The sequence below is a fragment of the Hemibagrus wyckioides genome, linkage group LG06, assembly GCF_019097595.1.
Source record: "Hemibagrus wyckioides isolate EC202008001 linkage group LG06, SWU_Hwy_1.0, whole genome shotgun sequence".
Taxonomy (NCBI): Eukaryota; Metazoa; Chordata; class Actinopteri; order Siluriformes; family Bagridae; genus Hemibagrus; species Hemibagrus wyckioides.
In genome coordinates, this window is record NC_080715.1 from 29,364,923 (window position 1) to 29,388,350 (window position 23,428).

The window sequence follows — 23,428 nt, forward strand, 5'->3', positions numbered from 1 at the left end:
TTATTATTATTATTATTATTATTATATGAATAGAATATATGTAATGATTCTTTTCTTTGTCCACTAGGGGGCAGACGTTCACTAGGTCTCGGGGCACGTTCGGGGGGGGGGGAACGCTTGCTGTCTTAAGTAGTAAAATTAGTAAAATAGGAAGTATCTACAATGAATAAATAAATATGTGAATAAATCAGTAAAAGGGAGAAAGTCATTTTAATTTTGTTTAAGCTCTATGTAGTTTTAAGCTTATTGCTACAAGTGCCACAGTTCATGCTGAAAAAATGACCACTATTCACTTTTACATATTTATAGAGTCATTGTAATACATATATTACAATATATTACAATATATTAAATATATTACAATTTATTATATATATATATATATATATATAATAATAAATATATATATTTTTTCATTATTACAATAACTATAAATATGTAAAAGTGATTAGTGGTCATTTTTCAGCATGAACTGTGGCACTTGTAGCAATAAGCTTAAATATATATATATATATAATAATATATATATTATTATATATTATTATAATATATAATTATATTATTATATGATTATAATAATCCCCCTAAACCATGTGTAATAGTGTGTAAAAGATCATGAACAAGTTCACTCCCAGTGCTCTATATGAGTGTTTTTGAGAGTGTTGATTAAATTGGATTAAAATAACGTTTTTTTTTTGCACCCACTCGTTAAACTCATCACTGTGTTTTTTATAAAAATTTACAACTTTATAAATCACAGCATGATGTGGAGTAACATGCACTACTGATCTCTAAAGGACTGTTCATACCTTCACCGTGCACAGGAATGCACTTTACTTTAAGGCCAGGCTGTACCAGTTACACACACATACACACACACACACATACACACACACACACACACACACACACACACACACACAGAACCTGTCATGCTCATTTAAAATGCCTCAACTTGAATGTAGACTGCATTCCGACTGAAAGCACTAGATAACATGAGTTACACTGGAGCCAAAATAAGTTTTCTGCCTGCTCACACAGTATAAAAGTTAGCTGATGCTCAGGTAGTTCACTGGAAAATGCATGCTGGGATATAACGCCGTTCCTGTATTATAATCAACACGCCCTCGTCGGCTTCCTCTCATCGTTTCCCCTAGCCTCCTGGTGTTTTAGTGCTTTATTCACTGGAGTGTAGTGTGTTAAGCGACAGCTTACAGTTTAAACAAAACTTACCCAGAAAGTTGTTCGAAAACAACAATATAATAGTAAATATTTCAAATATTTGACCAATTATGCTATTTAAACATCTGACAACTACTGCTAGCTGCTTAGGAAGGTGTGCACCAGATACTGAGCCAACCACAACTTAATTTAGACATTTATCCTGTTATTTATACAAATAAATGACTTGAAACACTGATATATATCAACAGTATATACACCGATCAGCCATAACATTATGACCACCTGCCTAATATTGTATTGGTCCCCCTTTTACTGCCAAAACAGCCCTGACCCATCGAGGCATGGACTCCACTAGATCCCTGAAGGTGTGCTGTGGTATCTGGCACCAACATGTTAGCAGCAGATCCTTTAAGTTGCGAGGTGGAGCCTCCATGGGTCTGACTTGTTTGTCCAGCACAGCCCAGGCCACCTTCTTCCATTGCTCCATAGTCCAGTTCTGATGCTCACGTGCCCATTGTTGGCACTTTCTGTGGTGCACAGGGGGCAGCATGGGCACACTGACTAGTCTGCAGTCAGTGCAGTGTGTACTCTGTCAATGCACTGTGTATTCTGACACCTTTCTATCAGAACCAACTTCTTCAGCAATTTGAGCAACAGTAGCTCGTCTGTTGGATCGGCTCTCACAGACCAGCATTCACTCCCCACATGCATCAATGAGCCTTGGCCACCCATGACCCTGTCACTGGTTCACCACTGTTCCTTCCTTGGACCACTTTTAATAGATATTGACCACTGCAGACCGGGAACACCCCACAAGAGCTGCAGTTTGGAGATGCTCTGATCCAGTCATCTAGCCATCACAATTTGGCCCTTCATCAAACTCACTCAAATCCTTAAGTTTGTCCATTTTTCCTGCTTCTAACACATCAACTTTGAGGACAAAATGTTCACTTGCTGCCTAATATATCCCACCCACTAACAGGTGCCATGATGAGGAGATAATCAGTCTTATTCATGTCACCTCTCACTGCTCATAATGTTATGGCTGATCGGTGTATGTCAGAAATACTGATATTACATTTGTGCTATTAGTCCAAATCTTGTAAGTCAACATCCTTAGTGAATTAAATAACATTTGTTTTTTCAACCATTCACATTAAAATGATCACATTAAACTATTAATATATCAAACATACACATGTTTTTGACTGAAATGGTACAAAGGTCTTTGGAAATCCAAATTTACTGGATGATGGATGTGGAGGCAGGGAGTGAAAATACACAAGTCATGCTAATTGATTTCGAAAGATGTGCGCTCTGCCAGCTTTAGTTCAATTTTTTTTTAAGGAAAACGTGCATCTAGAAATCCTCACAATGGGGAAACTATATTAATTGAAGGATGTAGTGGTTTTCGTTGGGTATATAGTTATCTAAATAGAACTGTTGATGGTGATTAGCATTAAAATGATCGCATTAGACTATAACACACTAGTGTTTTTGACTAAAATGAAGCATGTGTGTTTATTCAGAGTGTAAGGGTCATTTTCATGTGAAGAACTCCAACATGTATTTGAAGTGGAGGGCAGAGAGGGTCAAATTTTAACACTATGTGTGTGTGTGTGTGTGTGTTGGCCATTTCGGCCAACAGAAACCATGCACCAAAGATAAGGCAGGAATGTACCATTAGCAAACGGATTACAAGGAGAACCTGGCCCAAAACCTCGCCTGCAGCTTCAATGAACAATGCATGATTCATTTTTTTATTAAACACAGGAAAAAAGATTTTTATTACCTCAGTTATGTACAATATTTATCAGAATGCCCCTGAAGGTTGGGGTTTTTAGTGAAATACTGTTTTTATAGGGCACAATCAAAAGAGTCCATTTTTTCATTAACACACTACAGTTTTTCGGCCAATTAAATAAATAAATAAATAAATAAATAATATTATGCTGCTATTCATCTAACTACAACTTGATCAATTAATAATCATTTAAAAAAAAAAAAGAGGCACGTCCGCCTGATCAGCAACTTCTCTGAAACTCAGTTACGACTGACGTAGCAACATATAACGGCAACTCGAGAACATGAGAAAAACTACATATGCACAGATTTGGAAAACTAGGAGAAAACCCAAAAGGGAAGTTTGATGACAATAACAAAACAATTCAAATCATTTAGAGAAGCTAGACATCTCTATTCATCAGTAACCAATGTGTTTATTAGCTATTATTATTATTATTATTATTATTATTATTATTATTATTATTATTATTATTATTATTATTATTATTCCGTTTCTATCTTTAAAACAAAACAAAGAGATCGAGCAGGTTTTCTTAAACATGGCAAATACTGTAAATACCCAATTTACTGTCAATACCCAAGGACAAGACATCAAATTTTCTACGATGTCTTAGATCAGGCAGTAATATTTTGTTTTTTTGCTGATTTTCTTGCTTATGCATTTCAACTACAAAGTCTCTATATTTATATATTTATATTTATATATATATCAGTCTTCCAAGGAATTTCTGTGCTTTGATTAGTGCTAAAACTTAAAAACTGCAATGTTCTGCCAAAGGTCTTCAATAATTTATTGGACGCTGGATGTTGGAGGAAGGGAGTGAAAATACTCGATTCATGCTAAAAAAATGTGTGCTCTGCCTGCTTTTTTTGAAAGGACTTCTATAAATCCTCACAGGTCTTTAAGTGGTAACTCTATTAATAGTGTACGTTCTGTGTTGTCTAAATGATGGTGATTAGTAGTTTCAAGCGAAAAGGGAAATGTCAGCGTGTCAGTTTACTTCTGCATCTGAACAATTGTTTTACTTCTCAGCTTCCTGAAATGTCCGCTCCCCTGTAGCTTGTGTTATATAAGCTACCAAAGGTAGGAACGACATGGAGATATGTTAAAAGAGGAAGAAAAATGACAGTATTTTAAACTCTTGTGTTAGTTAGAATATCGAGGTGCACTCATCTGATGATGATGTTTGTTACAGAAATTGATAGACTTGTCTCAGACCCTGGATCTGTATGAGATTGGATTTGTGGGATCTTCCTCCCTCTTCCTCTGATTTGTATGTTTCTGATACAGTCCAGTGACACGTGATGATTAACACGTCTCGAAGTTCTCTCTAAGTTCTCCTTATGCTGGCTTTGTCACTGTGAGGAGAGTGTTAAGCGACATATTTGATATTTGATATTAAAAACGAACATTTTTGCACACAGATAAGGGTCGGGTTGCCAGGTTTCAAGCTGACCCCTTACTTTCTCCTGCTTCTCTCCCCCCACACACACACTTCCATGCACACTTCCGCACAGAGAGAACAAGCTGCCCTTTGTAATGTGTTTGTTATCGCTTCAGTGTGTGTGTGTGTGTGTGTGTGTGTGTTTGATGTTGCAAGGCACCTTAGAAGAATTCTATAAACTTAGACTATACAATTCAGTGTGTGTGTGTGTGTGTGTGTGTGTGTGTGTGTGTTTGTGTGTGTGTTAAGTTGAAGAATTGTATAAACCTAGACTCTACAGTTTAGTATTTGTGTGTGTGTGTGTGTGTGTGTGAGAGAGTGTGTGTGTTAGTTTGTATGTTAAGTTGCAAGGTGCCTTCGAAGAATTCTATAAACTTAGACTCTACAATTCAGTGTGTGTGTGTGTGTCTGTTAGTGTGTGTGTGTGTCTGTTAGTGTGTGTGTGTGTGTTTGTTAAGTTGAAGAATTGTAGAATTCTAGAAACTGAGACTCTACAATTCTCTGTGTGTGTGTGTGTTTGTTAAGTTGAAGAATTGTAGAATTCTAGAAACTGAGACTCTACAATTCTGTGTGTGTGTGTGTGTGTGTGTATGGTGGTCTGAGATCATCTACCTTACATTCTTTGCAGTATTCCTGACTTATGCACAGCATTCCCGCAGGAAAGTCTCCAGATCCCACATGACTCTGACCAGGATTAAGCGCTTACTGTGGATTCAATCAAATAAAGGAACTTTATTAACTTTAGTGGTTAATAATCAAGAGATTTCTTGGACAAATTGTAAGGTATATATTTTGTTGAACCAAAAATAAATAAACAAATAAATAAATAAATAAATGAATGAATGAATGAATGAATGAATAAATAAATAAATAAATAAATAAAGACCAAACTGAAACTAATATTTGCATAAAACTGATTTGTTCTTTCAGCTATGCAATAAAAATGTCGTAACAGTGCAACTTCTAGCTATTTACTTATTCTTCAGTTTTATTTTTATTAATTAACAGCCATCAAGTTTTAACCATAAAACAATTTATTAATCATATATATATATATATATATATATATATATATATATATATACTGAAAATCTTCACTTCATAAAAAAGATACCTTTCTCTTCCTCTATAAATTCTAAATTAAGCAGAAAATATCAAAAAGTCAAGGAAATTAAAGAATCTTTTATGCTTAATTTCCAGAAAATTCTCATTAAAAGTTTCCAAGGAATTTATGCTTCAACATGGAGCATTGAAAAAAGTTTAATAATGGTTAAGATTAGGGTGAGGGACAGCAGTAAGCACACGGAAATTACACGGTTCCTGTTCTTTATGTGATATTTAAGACAAATCAAATCCATCATAAAAAAAATGGTCTGATGGTCATAGGTACCAGGAAAAAAAAATAAAAAATTAAAGAAACTACACTAAAATAATGCATTAAAATTAGTTAAAATAGTGGTCTCTTTGAAATATATGGCATATTATTTTTATTTATTGAGTAAATGTATTGAGAAAATACTATGGTGCTTTTACTAAAACTTCCAAAGCGGAAATGAGATCCAAACACTTCCTGAGCAAACAGGAAGAAGAATATTGTGATTTTATTTTCAATGAATATTTTTTAAAGAAAACAATTTTTAAGAAAATGGACACAAATAAGAAGAAGACAAGGATGTAAACATGACCACTGATATGGATCCAGACACTGGACAGAGGCCACAGAGAGCATTTTGTTGGTTTGTTAGGTTGGAATCCTAACATGTTTGCTGGCTGTGTTTAATTAGGTTTGTGTGTGTGTTGATGCATTTGCACTATATACCTATTATTACTTAAACAATAGATGACAGTGAAATGGTGTTGGGCTGCACATGCTGCATTGCATTGAGCCATTCGATAAGAGGTAAGAAGTCATGAATTGTTTACTGTGGCTATGAAACACGATACGGAATGATCCGGCTGATAGATCACAGAGACACACAATCCATACAGGCCCTATACTTTGCAAACTTTTCCATTCACTTGGCAGCTCAACCCACTATAAAGCTTTTCCTATGTTCCTGCAAGTGTAAGCATTATCACACAAGCTTTAGCTCCACCCACAGACAGTTTGACACAGACTTCAGTAGGAAGGCAAAAGGCTTCTAGTCTCCTCCTAGTCAGCTATTTCTTATTTTTTATTTCTCTTTATTGTCGGGGTTCAATTGATGCAGACTTTGTTGGGAAGCTAAAAGGTTCCTAGTCTCCTCCTATTCAGATTCAGATTCAAGAAGCTTTATTGTTCAGCTACTTTATTATTCTGCTATTTCTTATTTTTTATTTCACTATATGATCAATTTTCGGGGTTCAACTGATGCAGACATAATTGGGAAGCTAAAAGGTTCCTAGTCTCCTCCTGTTCAGCTATTTCTTATTTTTCTTTTTATGATGAATTTATGTGCTGGACGTAAACAGCAACATGGTTTCATTTCACGACGCTTCTGATTTTCATTGGAGTCTTAACATCAAATCAAACGCAAGACATTAAAATACGATACAAAACAATGGTCTCCTTTTTATATCAACCAAAAATAAAAACATGCAGCAAAGACAGGTACACTTTTTTTCTGATTCAGACACAATATTTACACTCATTTACATTAAAATGCTTTGGAAAAATATCAACTCATCAGTAGCACAAAGAAATATGGAGCGTAGTATATTACATGTGAACATAAAACGTCAGAAAAGTGGATACACTTAAATATAACAGGCAGAGACACGCTGTCTTATCACTAAAACATCATTTCTAGACAGTATGAACGCTTCTGGATAAAAATCAATGCACATATACAAATCAGTTTCAGTGGGTATACTCACATTTATATAAAACACAGTATTTGGCACATTTTTCAAGCATTATATTTGTTTTTTTTTGCTTTCAGTCATTTGAATGAAATGAGAGTAACACATGAAATGAGAGTTTGAAATGCTTTATACAAACTATTCTAAATCTACAGCAAGTATTATAGCAAGTATGTAAAAAAATATCAATACTTAACATGTGGTTTGGCTTTTTGTTGTTCATGAGCACCGTGAGAGTAAACATCTTGCTTGGGTTGAAACTGAAATCGCAGGTTGGATTAAAGCCATGTGAATTGTATCATACTGTATGTGGAGTCTGATCTCTTTGTTCACACATCTGAATGTGTGATGATTGTTCAGGTTTACTGAAACAAGCTTGCTAGCAAAGCTTGGCAAAATGTAGTAAGGCTGAGATACACTGATCAGGCATAACATTACCAAATAACAGAACCAACATTACCTACTTCAGCAACTCGAGCAACAGTAGCTCGTCTATTGGATCAGCCCTTCACTCCCCACGTGCATCAGTGAGCCTTGTTCGCCTATGACCCTGTCACCGGTTCACCACTGTTCCTTCCTTGGACCACTTTTGATAGATACTGACCACTGCAGACCGGGAACACCCCACAAGAGCTGCAGTTTTGGAGATGCTCTGATCCAGTCGTCTAGCCATCACAATTTGGCCCTTGTCAAACTCGCTCAAATCCTTACACTTGCCAATTTTTCCTGCTTCTATCACATCAACTTTGAGGACAAAATGTTCACTTGCTGTCTAATATATCCCACCCACTAACAGGTGCCATGATGAGGAGATCATCAGTGTTATTCATGTCACCTTTCAGTTCTCAGAATGTTATGCCTGATCAGTGTATGCTGTGTGTATGGGGCAGCAGGGCATCACACAGCCACGCCCATTCACATACACTACCAGTCAAAAGTTTGGACACATCTTCTAATTCCATGGTCTTTCCTGATGTTTATTTCTTTCTACATTGTAAAACAATGCTGAAGGCGGCCGAAATACACAATAATCTCGTTTGAACAGTTGATATGGAGATATGTCCGCTACTGATGCTCTGTAGAGCCTTCATAACGGCTCTAATCTCTGGAGATCCCAGAGGTGACAAAGATATGGAAAAAACTCTGCACTGATCTGCCTAGTGTTGCATCTGATCACAGTTTAGATATTAGATCTTCATATTCTTAGATCTTCAGCTGTGAGGTTCTGTCTTATATGTGTCAGTGGTTCATTATCATCTTAATAAGCAGATTTTGCAGATTAACAGATGAAAAGTTTTGATGTGATTTAGCTCTAGAGGAAAAAAAGGAAAATAAAAACACATTGTTTTCTTGCTTTTCAGTACTGATTACAATATTAACTTCCCATGTTAACTCTGAAGTGTGTATGTAGTGTGCAGAAGTGGCCACTTGACTTGCATTAAATGTTAACAGTCTCCAAACAACTGGAACTTGATTTAGTTCTTGATTGTACAAAACAGCACAGTCTTATTATCCTAGCAGCTTGCTAATTTACGTTTATAGACGCCACTATATTATTATATTTTGAAAGGAATTTCTACAGTATGCTTAAAATCATTTAATATTTTGAAATGGATAATCCCCATAATTATGGCCACTATGCCGCTAGGAACATGATATCTATCATATATTGCACTGTAACAAGGTGTCTTTTCGTATGTCTATACGGCGCAGTCATCCTGGGGGGCGGTGCTAAAGGCGGTGGTCCGTAACAGGTCCAGGCAGTTGATGAGGACGAGTGTTCCTGTTAAGTGCCTCCAGCGTTTCGTGATGGGGTTCTTCATCCTGTCAAGGCCGGTGTGAAGCTCTTGGAGTATGTCTCTGTAGCTGTCACCGATCTGGGCTGCCCACGTTACCAGGAAATCATAAGCTGGCTTCCACATGGCCTGAAAACGGGAAGGATGTAAAAGAATATTTTTATTTTTGCATCCATTGCATCCTGGACCAGGATAAAGTATTTACTGAAGATGAATAAACAGGACACTAACAAACTTTGATTGTTATTTAAGTTTGCGTGTGTGTGTGTGTTTCTTCTCCACACCTCGCTCTCTATCACACCGTCTGTGCCTCGGTAAGGAGCCTCATAAGATTCCATCTGTTTGCGTGACACTTTGGCCAGTTTTTCCGCGAGGTCTCTCCAGCGCTCAGCCACTTCCACTGCTGCAGTCAGAAGTGCAAAGTCCTTCAGGAGCCGAGCCACCAGCCCCTGACAGTCCAGTTTCAACAGGGCCTGAGATCACACAAAAACATATTTACAATGTAAACACATGCTATACTGACTATGTTAACTGCTTCATACGAAGGTCAGATGATCCTCATGCCTGCTCACTTCTATTGAACTATGTGTTCAGATGACAAGCATTGATGCATGGATTTGATTTAAAATGAAAACTAGTTTTTACACACTGTATTCTTATGGCAAATCCAAACATATGACCTGGGTCAGTGAGCCACCAAATTCCAAACAGTGATCAGAACACGATGATAACAAGATTTTCACATAAATAGTGTATGTATGTATGTGTGCATTTGTGCTTGTGTGTATATATGTATATGTGTATTTGTGCATGCCTGTGTGTATGTATGCATGCATGTATTTGTGCGTGTGTGTATGTATGTGTGTATTTGTGTGTGTATGGATGTGTGTATGCACGTGTGTATGTTTGTATGTATGTATGCGTGTATTTGTGAATGTATGTGTGCATGTGTGTGTGAATTTGTGCATGTCTATGTATATGTACGCATGCATGTACGTCTGTGTATGTATGTGTGTATTTGTGAATGAATGTTTGCATGTATGTTTGTATTTGTGCATGTCTGTGTGTATGTGTGTGTGTGTTTGTGCATGTCTGTGTGTATGTGTGTGTGTATTTGTGCATGTCTGTGTGTGTGTGTGTGTATTTGTGCATGCCTATGTGTATGTGTGTGTTTTTGTGCATGCCTGTGTATATGTATACATGTATGGGTGTGTCTCTATGTATGTGTGTATTTGTGTGTGTCTTTGTGTATGTATGTATGCGTGTGTGAGTATGTATGTATGTGTGTGTATATGTGCAGTATGTATGTGTGTATTTGTGTGTGTGTATGGCTGTATGTATACATGTGTGCGTGTGTATGCAACAGTATGTGAGTGTTGCTGTAATCAGGCTGCAGGTTGAGACAGCTACTGTAGCAGAGGTTACTGCACAGGTTACTGAGCTGTTTTCAGTTACAGCACATGCTGCAGCATGCACCCTTGCCACAAAGCCGACAGACACGGAAAAAAAGTGCAAAGCTCACACATTCTTTCTTGCGCAAGTGAAAGAATCTTTGTGTCAGTCTGCAAATTCACTAGCATTTATACTTGAAGTATTTCATATATTATTGTGTCACATTACAATAAACTCTACAGGTTAGCTGGTTAAAAAGAGATCCTCTTAGCTGAAGCGTGTATGTGCATGTGTGTGTGTGTGTGTGTGTGTATACACAGCACTTCGGCACACAGGATGAACTCTTTCAATCAAACAACTGAGTATAATGACTGTGTGCTTTGATGAACTTGCAGATAAGGCTCTTAGCAAGGGATTTACGTGCTAGCAAGAGCGTAACACGCCATCCAGTCCCATCCAACTGGGAAACACTGGAGGAAGTAGGAACATCCGGCTGGGGCGGGTGGAAAAAAACACCAGCGTTTGTTTGGTTTTATTCGGCTTGCTCCTTCCTCCTCCTTACGCTCTCTGGTGTGTGCTTCAGTGGGATTCACTAAAGATCAGAGAACGTTTTCAGGCATTTTCTTTTGTGTCAGAGCTGCATGCAGAAAAATACTCTCAGGCTCGTATTAGAGCATGTAAACATGGCAGCGTGACACACACACACACACACACACGCTTAACGGGTATTTGCATTGATCTCAGTGCTACTCTAGCTAAATCTAGCAACTCAGCTTCAACCTTAACCTCAATTTTGACTTAAAAGTAATCTTTTTTGCTCTTTTAAATGATATAAGTTTTTGAATTTTTTTTTTTAAAGATGCAAATTTTGTTAAATAATATCTACACAAGGTAAAAACCATCATGTATTCCTACCAGTATGTGGACATCTGGTGCTCATAAAGACATATAAACATAGCACACACACACACTCGTTTGTCTTACTATCCTCGTAAGGATCTTCCATTGCCATAATTATTAATGCAGCTATGCTATACTAACCAAATTGTTTAAATAAAAGCTGCAGTTGTTGTAAATCAGGCAACAACATTGTCCTCATGCGAACCAGGCAAATATTCCAATTCTTTGCACACATACACACACACACACACACACATACACACACACTCACAGTCCCTGAGGTCAGTGATGTCCAATTTCAATTCCAGTTGGATGGATGGAATGTTCGGTATGAGAGGAAATTGGGGGAAGGTATACATCTGATAACCTCGGAGATCTCTGAACTAGACCAAGAGGTTTTGAATTCCTGCCTTCCAGCTTAAATCTTTTTCTCCGAGTGATGAGTTAAATGAAGGAATTCTTTATATTTATTAAGCATTTTGAACATAGGATCAAAGCTTCGCTGCCTTCAATAAACAAATCCAGCAGTGATCCACCAGAAGCATCGCTACATGTTTACACAGATAGATAGATAGATAGATAGATAGATAGATAGATAGATAGATAGATAGATAGATAGATAGATAGATAGATAGATAGATAGATAGATACAACTTTACACAGCTGGACCTTCCAATTTCTTAAAAGATTAGCTTCATATCAGAATTATTAGCCATCTGTTTTCATGGTAGAGGTAAAGATGAAGCAAAAAAAGTGCTGGAAAGTGGAGATTCCTGATCAGCATTGTTGAGATTACGTCTGGCATGACCTCAAACCTTAAGTTTAATTGAAAATTATGGGGAAAACTTGTTTTCCTTATAAAAATTAGGCACGCTGTTATGTCCGTAGTTTGTACGGTGTGTCAAATTGAACAAAAAGCCATGAATATCCTGTATGAATATGGGATAAGGTTTAGCATGATTTCCTCCACTTCCCTTTGTACTGAGCTAAAAATATGGGCCTCCATTTGGTGTTGACATTTCTAAGATGCCCATGAGAGGTTTTAGGGCATTCTGAAGTGTACATCAGAGAGCTGTTCTACCTGCGCCATTGAAAAGGAAGGATGGACCAGAATATATTAAAAGATCATTGACATAGTCTGTTTCCTGTCATCAAAACTTCTATTTTTAAATAATTGCATTTCCAGCCAGTATACAGTGTTGCTCAACATCTCGCTCTTAGCAGTGGACACCTAAGTCTATGGGCTTGAGCTCTCGTCTAACCTGATTTAAAAACACTCTCCACCCTCTGCACATACACTGAGGTGCTCAGTCTATCAGTGAAGCTGTATTCACTGGGAATGCTAGCCACTCTGTGAGCCCTGATATAATACTTGCCAATTACAATCAACTATTTTGTTATTTGTTATTACTTGCTCAAATTAAGATGCTTAGTCAAAAGCAGTCATAAGGCTTCATGGAAGGGCTTAAAAGCTTTTCTGAAGTATTTAGGGAGTGTGGAGAGGATGTTAACTACCTTGGGATCAGTGCAGTGCAACAGGCTCACAGGGGTGTGTGACCCCTTGGGAAATCATACCACATCAACCAGCTGGGTCTGTACTCAGAAGTGGTGTTCAAGCTCTGGGAAAAGTTTGACAAGGTACAGGTGGACCTCTTTGCCGATGCCAAGTCAACAGTAGTCGGCTGGGACAGGATGCACTGCCCCACAACTGGCTTCGCACTGTACTATATATCTTTCCTTTCCAGACTAAATAGTTATTTTTACTATTTGTCAAAAGTCACACAGCTAGATGAAAATATTTAAACTCAAAAGGACTGTCCTAGAACCCTAAGTCCCTAAGACCATTCATGATTAAAAAGTGAAAATAAGATTCGCATAAAGATGATCTTAAATCATGCCTCTGTGTGTCTTGGCCTGATTCAAATACAAAAGGGTGTGCTTGAACAAGGAGTGTCTCCTGCTGCGCTCACAGCCTGTTTAGATGCAAACAATAAAAAAGGAAACATCTGTGTAGCCAGTCCGACACACCCTGGCCTTCTTCCATCGTCCGCCTATATGGGACAGAATGCTAATCAGCAGATGACCTGCGGTGGTCATACACTCAAAACTATTCAGGCTCTCCATTTGGGTATCAGAAGATTAATTGCAACTGACCAAAATTACCTGATGTCAGAGACTATACAGTATATCTTACAGAATTCTTCCAAGCAGGACAATGGCATGTGCTCATCTATGCTCTATTGTTACATAACATATAAAACATTTATTGCTGCTGTTTGTTTAGGATTACCTGTTAGTTTACATTTATTAATATACCATTATAGTATACTATAGATTATTACTATTTCTTAATTAGGAGACTAATATTCCAGATTATCATTAAATAATCCTAATGTTTTAACCTCATAACCTCATAATCTCATAACCTCATAATCTCTATCACAACAGCAGCTAAAACTCATTTATATTCATTAAGTATTAAATGAAATGTTATTTGGATAAATGGAAAATGTAAATAAGCTTTTTTAAGTGATCTTTAAAAGTCTCTATTAAACGATACTGAAAGTAATCCATCCAGATACAGTCCAGCATTGACAGCATTGATATCAGCTAAAAGATAAGCTTCTCTTGAAGACGAGGAGTTTTGCTCCGACGTGCACAACAGAGCTTTTTTCAGGATCTCAGGACCTTTTATGCAAAGCAAACGATCCATTCACACTTCGAACAACACTTCAAAAACACTTTGTTAGTACGTACCATGAAGAGCTCCTTTTGGAAAGACTTCCTTTGCTTTCCTTCAGATGTGTCGCAGTCTTCTTTCAGCTTCTCAAGAACACAGGCAACTTTTTCGGGCTCACTGTTAGCCTCCGTACGACAAAAGTGGGCCAGAGGAAGGTTGACGTAGCCTAATGCATCAGCAAATGCTCTCCAGCTATTGATGTTTTCCATCAGTATAGTCCTCAGTGAAGAATACATGTAAGTGAGACATTTGCATGGGGTTAGAATTCGGTCTAAAAGAACAGTAGAGGTCAGCTCAGGCCCTTTGAAATTAACCGGTTGGACTTTTCCCATTATAAGAATGTTCTTGGTATGCACCAATCCAATTTTGCCATGATAGTATCCAACATACCACTCCTTGGTCCAAAGATGCCCTTTGAGTTTGATTTTTTCTTCGCTCAAAAGTGCCACCACGTCGCCTTTCACATACTCCAGCAAATACTGGCTCTTGGTTTGTCTAAGAACAGTCTTTAGCAACTTTCCAAACTTGATATTTTTGACTGGTCTGTCCTGAAACACTGGATATTTTGTGACTCCTAGAAGAGGTGAGAGTATGGTTTTGTGCTTCTCGTTTTTCTTTAAAAAGCGCCTCTGCACCGTGCTCGTTGCAACCTTTGGCAGAGGGGGTGGTGTCTGAACACAGAACTGGGCGAGGATGCATTCCTTGTCGTCTTTAACTTGAATGCGCAAAGTGAAGTCTGAGATGTTGTCTGGATCTCGAGCAGATACGGAATAGATGAGGCGTGATACTTTGCCAAGTTTCAGCTGAAAACTCCTCACCACTCTTGTCTGCTCACTAATTTTCACTTCGAAATTTGAAATGTTAGAATACACACCAACCTTAAGATCTTGAGGCTTTGCAAGTACAAACTGGTGTTTCCCCCAGAGCTGGAGGGATAATGGCGGAATACAGTGGGACTGCATTTTAGCTTCACTTACTAATAATGTTTTGGGAGCACAATCATGGCCAAACATGGCAACAACTGTCTTAAATGATGGATGGATGTGCTTAGGACCATATACGCCAAGTGTAACTTTCTTTACAACATGCTCCCAGACTGTGTTGTATGGGGCAACAACCTGGGCTTGAGCAACCACTGATACATACATGCATGGCTCTAAATTGTCCAAGGTTACCTGGACTGTATCTCCATACATATAAACATTAGAAACTGGAACGTAGGGTCCGTCCTTGCAGTCGCTGCGGACACAGATCACTTCTGCCGTTTGTCGGCTCTCCATCTTGACAACAACGGATACTTTCATCTCTAATGTTAAAGTGGTTTTTGTTTCCATATTGCTAAGTTTGATCTCCACAACTGGACTCACTGTAGTACATTTATCATTGTTAAGCTCCAATGGTGGGTCCAGCAAGGCTTTTAATGATATCTGCTGAGTGTCATCTGGTGCAACATGGCCCTCAGGCACAAGGATGCTGATACTAGTGTCGGGTAGCTGAACAGCACCACCTGAGCTGTCGAGTTTGCACACGATGTTGGTCTCGATTGGCTGTGTTTGACCCCATCCGGGATTTTGCCCAATGGAGTCTAGGTCATGACAGGACCTTGTAAACTTGCGGTGGTTTAACCAGGCATTTTTGAAGTCTTCTCTACTCTGAAACTGTTCAGGTGAAGGTGCTTTCAAGCTTCCGAAAAACCCCAAGAATTCCGGAGGTGCATCTGCCTGCGATTGCAAGATGGACAGTTCGGACAAACTGTAACAACGCTTGCTCCTATAAAACGGATTGTTCCTTCTGAGTACTGGACCTTTCTCTGTGTCAGGGTTTAAGCAATACGAATCCAAAATATTACTTCCAAACTTGTTGATGTTAATACTGCTGTTGTTTTTTGAGTCTGGAGAGGAACTCTGGATACTGTTTTGATCAGTTAACAAGGAGCCATCAAGGAATGGGTTGAGGGACATCCGCTTTTTTACGAAAGGGTTTCCGTTTTGCGAAACCATAGGTTTTACGTGCTCGTCCCACTCTCCACGTTGCTCTTGCTCTTTGGACCCATCATTAGAAATGTCTGCTAGGCTGTCGATCATGCCACTGTCGCAGGATAGAGATTCTTGCTGTTTGACAGGCTTGACGTAGGCTGCTGGGATGTAACCCATCTCTGTGTTATTATGGGCATACCACCACTCTCCACCAGATGTGTCAAGAACATAAAGATGGTCCCCCTTAGAAAACTTCAAGGTGGTGAAGTTTGATGGACAGTAATCTTTAATGGCAATAACTTCTCGAGCAGATTCAATTGAGGCAGTAGCTTCCAGTCGTAAAGTGCTAGGGCTGGGCACTGAAAAAAAAATCATAAAGCTTAGAAACTACTAATAATGTTCTAGTGAATCTAAACAAACAAAAAGAAGAGAAACATGAGGGAAACCTTTAACGTCAGAGAGGGTGGCTTCTAACACTCCAGAAGTCAGTTCAATGAGTGTTCCCTCAGACTTGCAGCGAGGTATTGCATTGTTGTTATTCGTTGCTCGAATTCGATGGGCAGCCATGCCTAGTTTTCCTGCAGCATATTTCCTTTTTCTGTCAAAAAGCTTGTGCCATCTTCTAATCCCAACTGTGACCAGTAGCTTTTTATTCGATCTGCTTGGGAAACAAAAAAATTAAGGACAGATATTTATTGACTACAGTGCTGTCATGGCATAAGATTTGTGTCCAGCAGAAATTTCCATGAAAAGTTATGATTCAGAATTCAGGACTTGAATTCTACTGTCTAGATTTAACTCATTAAATCATATTCCAAATGTTTATAAGATATGTATAGTGCAATAAGTAATACTGTTACATAATCCTGTTAAAAGAAACCATTAGGCTAGTCCCATTACACTGATAAAGGAAAAAAGCTCACTGAATTTTTAATTCAAACCTGTTCCACTTGAATGAATTAAGCTACTTTAACACTGTTTTGGGACATACAGCATGGTCTGATCGTGTATTTTCAAAGAACTGGATAAAATCAAACTGTGCTTTCATTTGAACAGGCATTCTACAGGTCCCTGGTGTTCAGCAATATCCACATTACCAGTGCACTACTCTATTAAATATGCTCAAACAGTGCTTAATTAATTAGTTATAGTTCCTGTCAGTGGTGACATCCTCGTGAGAGATTTCATAATCTATCTATCATCAATCTAGCAATTGGAAACGTGTGGAAAAGTTTATTGAAAGAACTGAAATCACATTCATCATATTGATAAGAAATGTCATAATTTTATAGAAACTATACATGATATTTTCCCTTAAATCTAACTTATATACACTATACTATATATATAATTCAATGATTTGGAGGGGTGTCCCAAAACGTTTGGCAATATAGTGTAAATCCACAGGTGCCATAAGTTCAAAAACATTGCTTATACTCCTACAGATTTATCCACGCAAATTAGTTATTACGCACAAATTACATTTATCTCTACAATGATGCAGCAAACATCTATGGTTTATCTAATATTTTCAGAACCATATCTCTGTGTGTACACTAATATTAAAAAATCACTGCAACTCACTGCTCATCATCATCAAGTGTTTATGGTTCAGTGTATTTGCTACACCCATTGCAGGCAACTGTAGAAGCCTGGATATCTTCCAGTGTGTTTAAAACCACTATACACGACATATGATACAGGTGGCATTCAACATGTGAAAAAAAGAAAGCTTTCATCAATACTCCAGAAATATCATTACAAAACGACAATATTGACAGCTTCTGAATTCAACAGGAACAGAATAAAAACAGCCAAAGATGGAAAAAAAGTCAGTTAGTTAAACTGCGATTGCATAATTCAATGTTGTTTGCAACATAACCACAAATGAGGTGATGCTCTGTCGTGACATGTCATGGGCTAAAACAGTGATGGAAAAAAAGAAAATTCATATCCTAGTCCAGGCAAATTTTTTTCCATTTCCATTGTCTGTACCGCTTATCCGATCTATCATCGGGTCATGGTCAGCCTGTGCATCTCAGGCGTCATCAGGCATCAAGGCAGTATACACTCTGGACGGAGTGCCAACCCATCGCAGGGCACACACACACACACTCATGACGGGCAATTTAGAGACTCCAATCAGCCTAGAAGCATGTCTTTGGACTGTGGGAGGAAACCGGAGCACACCAACCCTACCAAGCACAGGGAGAAAATACAAACTTCACACACACAGTGAGCGGGATCAAGACTCGAACCCAGGACGCTGGCGGTGTGAGGCGAATGTGTGAACCACTAAGCAACCATGCCGCCCCAGGCAAGATTCCGCGGCTCATTCCTGGAATTCAAGCCTGCACTTTACAGGAACAAAAGTCTTCTGAATCATCTCTAGATTGAAAATGAAGTCGCTGTCTAGTCCATGTTGTGTTGTAGGATCATGCCATGCTTAAGCATAGATTATTAGACATTTGAATAATTGGATAATTAAACTTTTCCTAAAATTGAAATTCTCATTAACAGCTATAACAACAGTATTATTTTACCCAAAGCACATAGATTTCAATTGGGGGTGCTGGAAAATAAAGTAGCTACTCTAACTGGGAAGGGTTTCCACTAGATTTTGGAGTGTGGAGCTGAGAATCTGTGGACATTTTGTCACAAGAGCATTAATGACATTCGGGGAAGAAGGAGGTGTGGTGTGCAGTTTGGGGTTGAGATCAGGACATTTGAGTTCTTCTTTGACTTTATGGTCCAGTTGCAGTGAACAGAAATCTTAATGCTACAGCATACAAAGACATTCTAGACAACTGTGTGCTTCCAGCTTAGAGGTTGTGAGGAAGGAAAATATGTATGTGACGGTCAGGTCAGGTGTGTGTGTGTTTTTGTGTGTGTGTGTGTGTGTGTGTATTTAATATTTGACATTTCTGACAATTCTGCAATAATAATTAGAGTCTCGTCAGAGTCAAATTTGGCAGAAAATCCAAACAGCTCCAAATCCAAACAGCTCAGACATTATGCATGAAAGAAGTCTACGCAGTGACTGGCAGGAGACACAGCCAATCAGGAGTGTGGGAGTTTAAACAAAGCAAACAAAGTGTATAAATATTACAACATAAAAAGAGAATTGGTTGCAGGATTGACAGGTTTTTTGGATAAAAAGCTAAGACAGTTACTTGTTCTTTAATTAGAAAGGAAGCTCTTTGCTTGAGTTATTCTGTGCATTTAATCTGTTTCATTTTATCCTCGTTATCCTTATATTTTATTGTGACATTCGCTGGGTTTGTGCCAAACTTTTTTAATAGGTGAGAATATAAAATGCATGGATTTTATATTTTATATTCTTATTAGATAAGAAAATATTAATATCAGAAAACCCTAACCCAGGGGGCACTAATGAAAGGGCCAAGTGCTATGGTTTTGTACTTTACACTATACTTCAGCTAGGGTTCGATGGCCATGGAGGTACTGTACACAAAACCACTGAGAAATCCCAAGTTTCAGAGATTAATGCAGCCAGCGAAAGAAGAATGCAGCCCAAACTTCAAATTTCCTGTGACTGAAAATCTGTACTGTGTAAAATGTCTTAAGAAAGCAAGAGACACTGTTGCTAGCGGTGGGGCTTTGAAAACTATCCATCTTTGACACTACCACTGCATTATAAAGTCATAATGAATCAGCCAAATAAGTGAGATGCAAGGTAGTGTCCTCTTAAGCCTGATCTCAGATTCAGCACTCTCTTCAGAAGCATGTCAACAGTTTCCATGGGTACCGCCTTGCCGAGGAAAGGCATTTCCATGAGAGGATCTTCAGACAAATACCAGAGTGTGGCAGCGTGAAGGACTCGCACAAACATGCTTTTATTATTTCTTTGCCCGCTGTGGAATTGTATCTTCAAGTATCCCAGACACAGATAAAGCCTCTTGAACTTGGGGCACAAGACGCACAAATGTGTTGTTGAAATGAAGAATTCTGTAATTGCTTCGAAATAACTTGTGTATTACTGTACACAAATAACCCAGGGTTGAATTCCAGGACTTCACATACAGAGGAAGACAATAATGTCAAAGCACTAGAATGAAAAATGTGGATTATAATATATGTAATATAATATATCATGCTTTTGAAAATATATGAATCTGATATGTAAAATCTCAATCTATGGCAGCTGTGAGAAATAACCTGAGCGCAGAAGTTTGAACAAGAAATGAATTCAAAATATAAAATATGTATACATCAAGTGGGTCAGGGTGTCATTTTCCCTCATATATAATTAAAGATTCAGAAAGTCTCTAATATGCCTAATATTCTAATATTCAGAAAGTCTCTAGTGGACAGAAATATGAAAATATGAGCAATAGAAGAATGTATCCAGGACATTTGTCTACTCTTAACCTGTGACTTAACCTGACTAAATGAGAAAGGATGCACTAACATTGAGCAAGGGCACTTTAGGTCATATGATTAAAACATTAGAGGTGCTAATCTCCTCAAAGCCAGTTTAAAGCCTATCATTCAAACAGTTACGGTGAAAGTGACAGGATTTCCTCGCAGTTAAGTCTCGTGTGTGAATCTGGTTATTAACACTAGCCTTTAACATGGCCTCCAGCATTTCCACAATGGAGAAATCTGCAGATACACAACTGTGATGACAAAATCTGAAAGAGTTTATACTACAGTCATGAATCGGAAAAGTCAGAGAAAACGGAATTTCTGTTTTGTCTTAATAAACGGCTGACGTGAAATCATTTCAGATTTCGATCACTTTTTCTTGCAGAGTCACGTCAAAGTTTTATATTATGACAAACTCGTAAGCACTGAGCCATGATATCGAGCTGTTCAGGAGTTGTATCATTTGTATATATCTTGTTGTATATCTTTCCGCTCCTAATTTTAACCCAACTGTATAGGAAAGTGTTGAGGAAACTACTCCTCAATCAACACTGTGGCTTTGTGAATGATGCATGGATTATTACACCATGCAGCACAACTGAGATATCATTAATAAAAGCGTAATTATTGTTAATAACAGTGGTACTAAGAGCCCAACGTGATGCTGACAATAGTTTAAAATGGTTTCTTTTGAGTTCATTACAAACTGGTTTCTAGTTTGGCGTTTTATGGAGCTGAAATTTCTGTTTTTGTTTTTTTTTTGCTTTCAATGTTTGGAATTGGATCTGGAAACGAACATATGCACGCTATTTATTCCCTGCGATCATAAAAAGGTCAACGCCCTGAGATCGGACTTCCGATCCAACACAATTCCAGTCATACATCAAATAATAAAGTACAGCGACACTGGGATGCATATAAAACAGACAGACAGTCTACAGTATGAACGTATATGGCTAAGTGGCAGGAAAACACAGAGGAAATGCCAGTGTGATGAGTTCCTGAAAACTCTCTCCTCGTGCCATTGCACAGTTAGAACGACAGGATCACTTTGACCTGCTAAAAAGATTTCCACCTCTCCAGAGACCAAAACACACACACACACGTCCAAAGCAAAATACTAACCGCATTTCTCCCTTTTCACCATCCAAAAAAAAAGCGATAGCATGAATTAGTTCATGTTTTTTGTAATACAATGTGATGAAAGCAGGTGCAAGTATAAGAATCCGCAAGATTTCTCTTTGAAGTAGACGGCATGAAAATTTTCCAAAAGGGAAAAACATGGATTGCGAAAATTTGCACGAAGAATAAGTCATGGATAACCATAAAACTTTCTTCTGTCGACTGTATCCTTGATGTTCATTGTAATAATAATATTAATAATAATAATAATAATATAACTTTACTTATTACTCTAGTTTCTTTACTTTCACTTTCTTTTGTTTCCTACTACCAACACCAGAAACGCAAATATTTATACTCATGTTTAAATTAAGAAATGTTTAAAACGTAATAATGTAAATAAATGAAACAAATAAATGTGCCACATCTTGTGAAAAAGATTTCAAACTGCTCATACACACAAAACGTGTTGGTGTTTTATACCTACTGTTTATTACTGCGTAATAACAACTGATCAATTATTAGATCGTTTAGATATAATAATAATAATAATAATAATTATTATTATTATATTATTATATTTTTATATTATATTATTATAATTATTATTATTGTTTATTAGAAAATGAATTGTTTTTGACCCTGAATGGTGAAAAGGGTGACGTTTAAATTTTTTTTAAAACAAACAAATAAACAAACTCTAAGTGACTCACGGTGCAGATGAACATTTTGTGTAAACATAACTCAATAAACCGAATCTATACTGTCATAAGGAACAGTAACTTCACATTTTTCATTAGATCGCACACCTACATGAATTTAATTGCCCTGGTGTAAAAGTTTAGACTTGTATAAAAACCCTACCTGTTTCATATGAACTCATTTGCGCATCAGCAGCTTTGATTGTCATTAAATGACGCGATAATAGCAACAAAAGTTAAAAAAAAAAGCATATTGGGAGTAAGAGAAAGAAGTTTAACTCACTTCAACGAATTCCTCTTTTCAGGTAAATATCACCAGGAACCACAGGGAGAGAGAGAGAGAGAGATACAAAGAGACACGCCGCTGAGCCGAGGCGAGTACAAACATCTCACCGCAGCTACTCCTCACGGTGAGACCTGAAGCTACGTGATTGGTTAGAAGCAAAAATGATTGACAATTAACCTGCGTATGTCCCGCCCACTCCTGGCTCGCGTTAAGTCAAATAAACAGCCAATGCCTGTTAACGTATGCCTCATAAACATCTAACGAAATAGTGCTTCCTTTAACATCTGTATAAAGTACATAATTATTCTTTTTTTTTTTGCCATACTTTCTCATTTTAAATGTATTTGTAATTTTGTTTTATTATGAAATCTGCATTAAAAAAAATCTAATATTTAATTGTGTCTACAGTGTCCTCTAGTGGACATCAAGCATAAATGCTTTCATTTGGATAGGAAAGTTTGGGGATACAGGTAGTCACAGATTGCCCCCCCCCACGACCCTCGGACCATACACCGATCAGGCATAACATTATGACCACCTGCCTGATATTGCGTTAGTCCCCCTTTTGCCACTCTGACCCATTATGCACTGTGTATTCTGACACCTTTCTATCATTAATTTATTCAGCAGTTTGAGCAACAGTAGGTCGTCTGTTGGATTGGATCACATGGGCCAGCCCTCGCTCCCCACGTGCATCAGTGAGCCTTCTTCGCCCGTGACCCTGTCACCGGTTCACCACTGTTCCTTCCTTGAACCACTTTTGATAGATACTGACCACTGCAGAGCGGGAACACCTGACAAGAGCTGCAGTTTTGGAGATGCTCTGATCCAGTGGTCTAGCCATCACAA

General features: G+C 37.9%; 1 protein-coding gene across 2 annotated transcripts; it reads right to left on the reverse strand.

The window, feature by feature from the left end:
- Window positions 1-6,962: 6,962 nt before the first annotated feature.
- sh3bp4 (SH3-domain binding protein 4) lies at window positions 6,963-22,715 on the reverse strand. 2 transcript variants are annotated; one of them, XM_058392248.1, is made up of 5 exons: window positions 22,577-22,715; window positions 16,528-16,739; window positions 14,123-16,440; window positions 9,358-9,546; window positions 6,963-9,202 (listed from the first exon to the last, which is right to left on the reverse strand). In XM_058392248.1, the coding sequence occupies exons 2-5, from the start codon at window positions 16,646-16,648 to the stop codon at window positions 8,978-8,980; spliced, it is 2,853 nt and encodes a 950-aa protein (XP_058248231.1). In that variant the 5' UTR covers window positions 16,649-16,739; window positions 22,577-22,715; the 3' UTR covers window positions 6,963-8,977. The 2 variants fall into 2 exon arrangements, with proteins under 2 accessions (XP_058248231.1, XP_058248232.1); XM_058392249.1 differs by having other exon boundaries at window positions 16,528-16,742.
- Between the last annotated feature and the right edge of the window lie 713 nt (window positions 22,716-23,428).

Coding starts and splice junctions, on each gene's coding strand:
- sh3bp4 (XM_058392248.1), bottom strand. CDS start 16,648: ATGGCTGCCCATCGAATTCGAGCAACGAATAACAACAATGCAATACCT. Junction 9,547..14,122: donor TCCAAAAGGAGCTCTTCATG/GTACGTACTAAC, acceptor GTGTGATCTCAG/GCCCTGTTGAAACTGGACTG. Junction 9,203..9,357: donor ACGGTGTGATAGAGAGCGAG/GTGTGGAGAAGA, acceptor TCCCGTTTTCAG/GCCATGTGGAAGCCAGCTTA.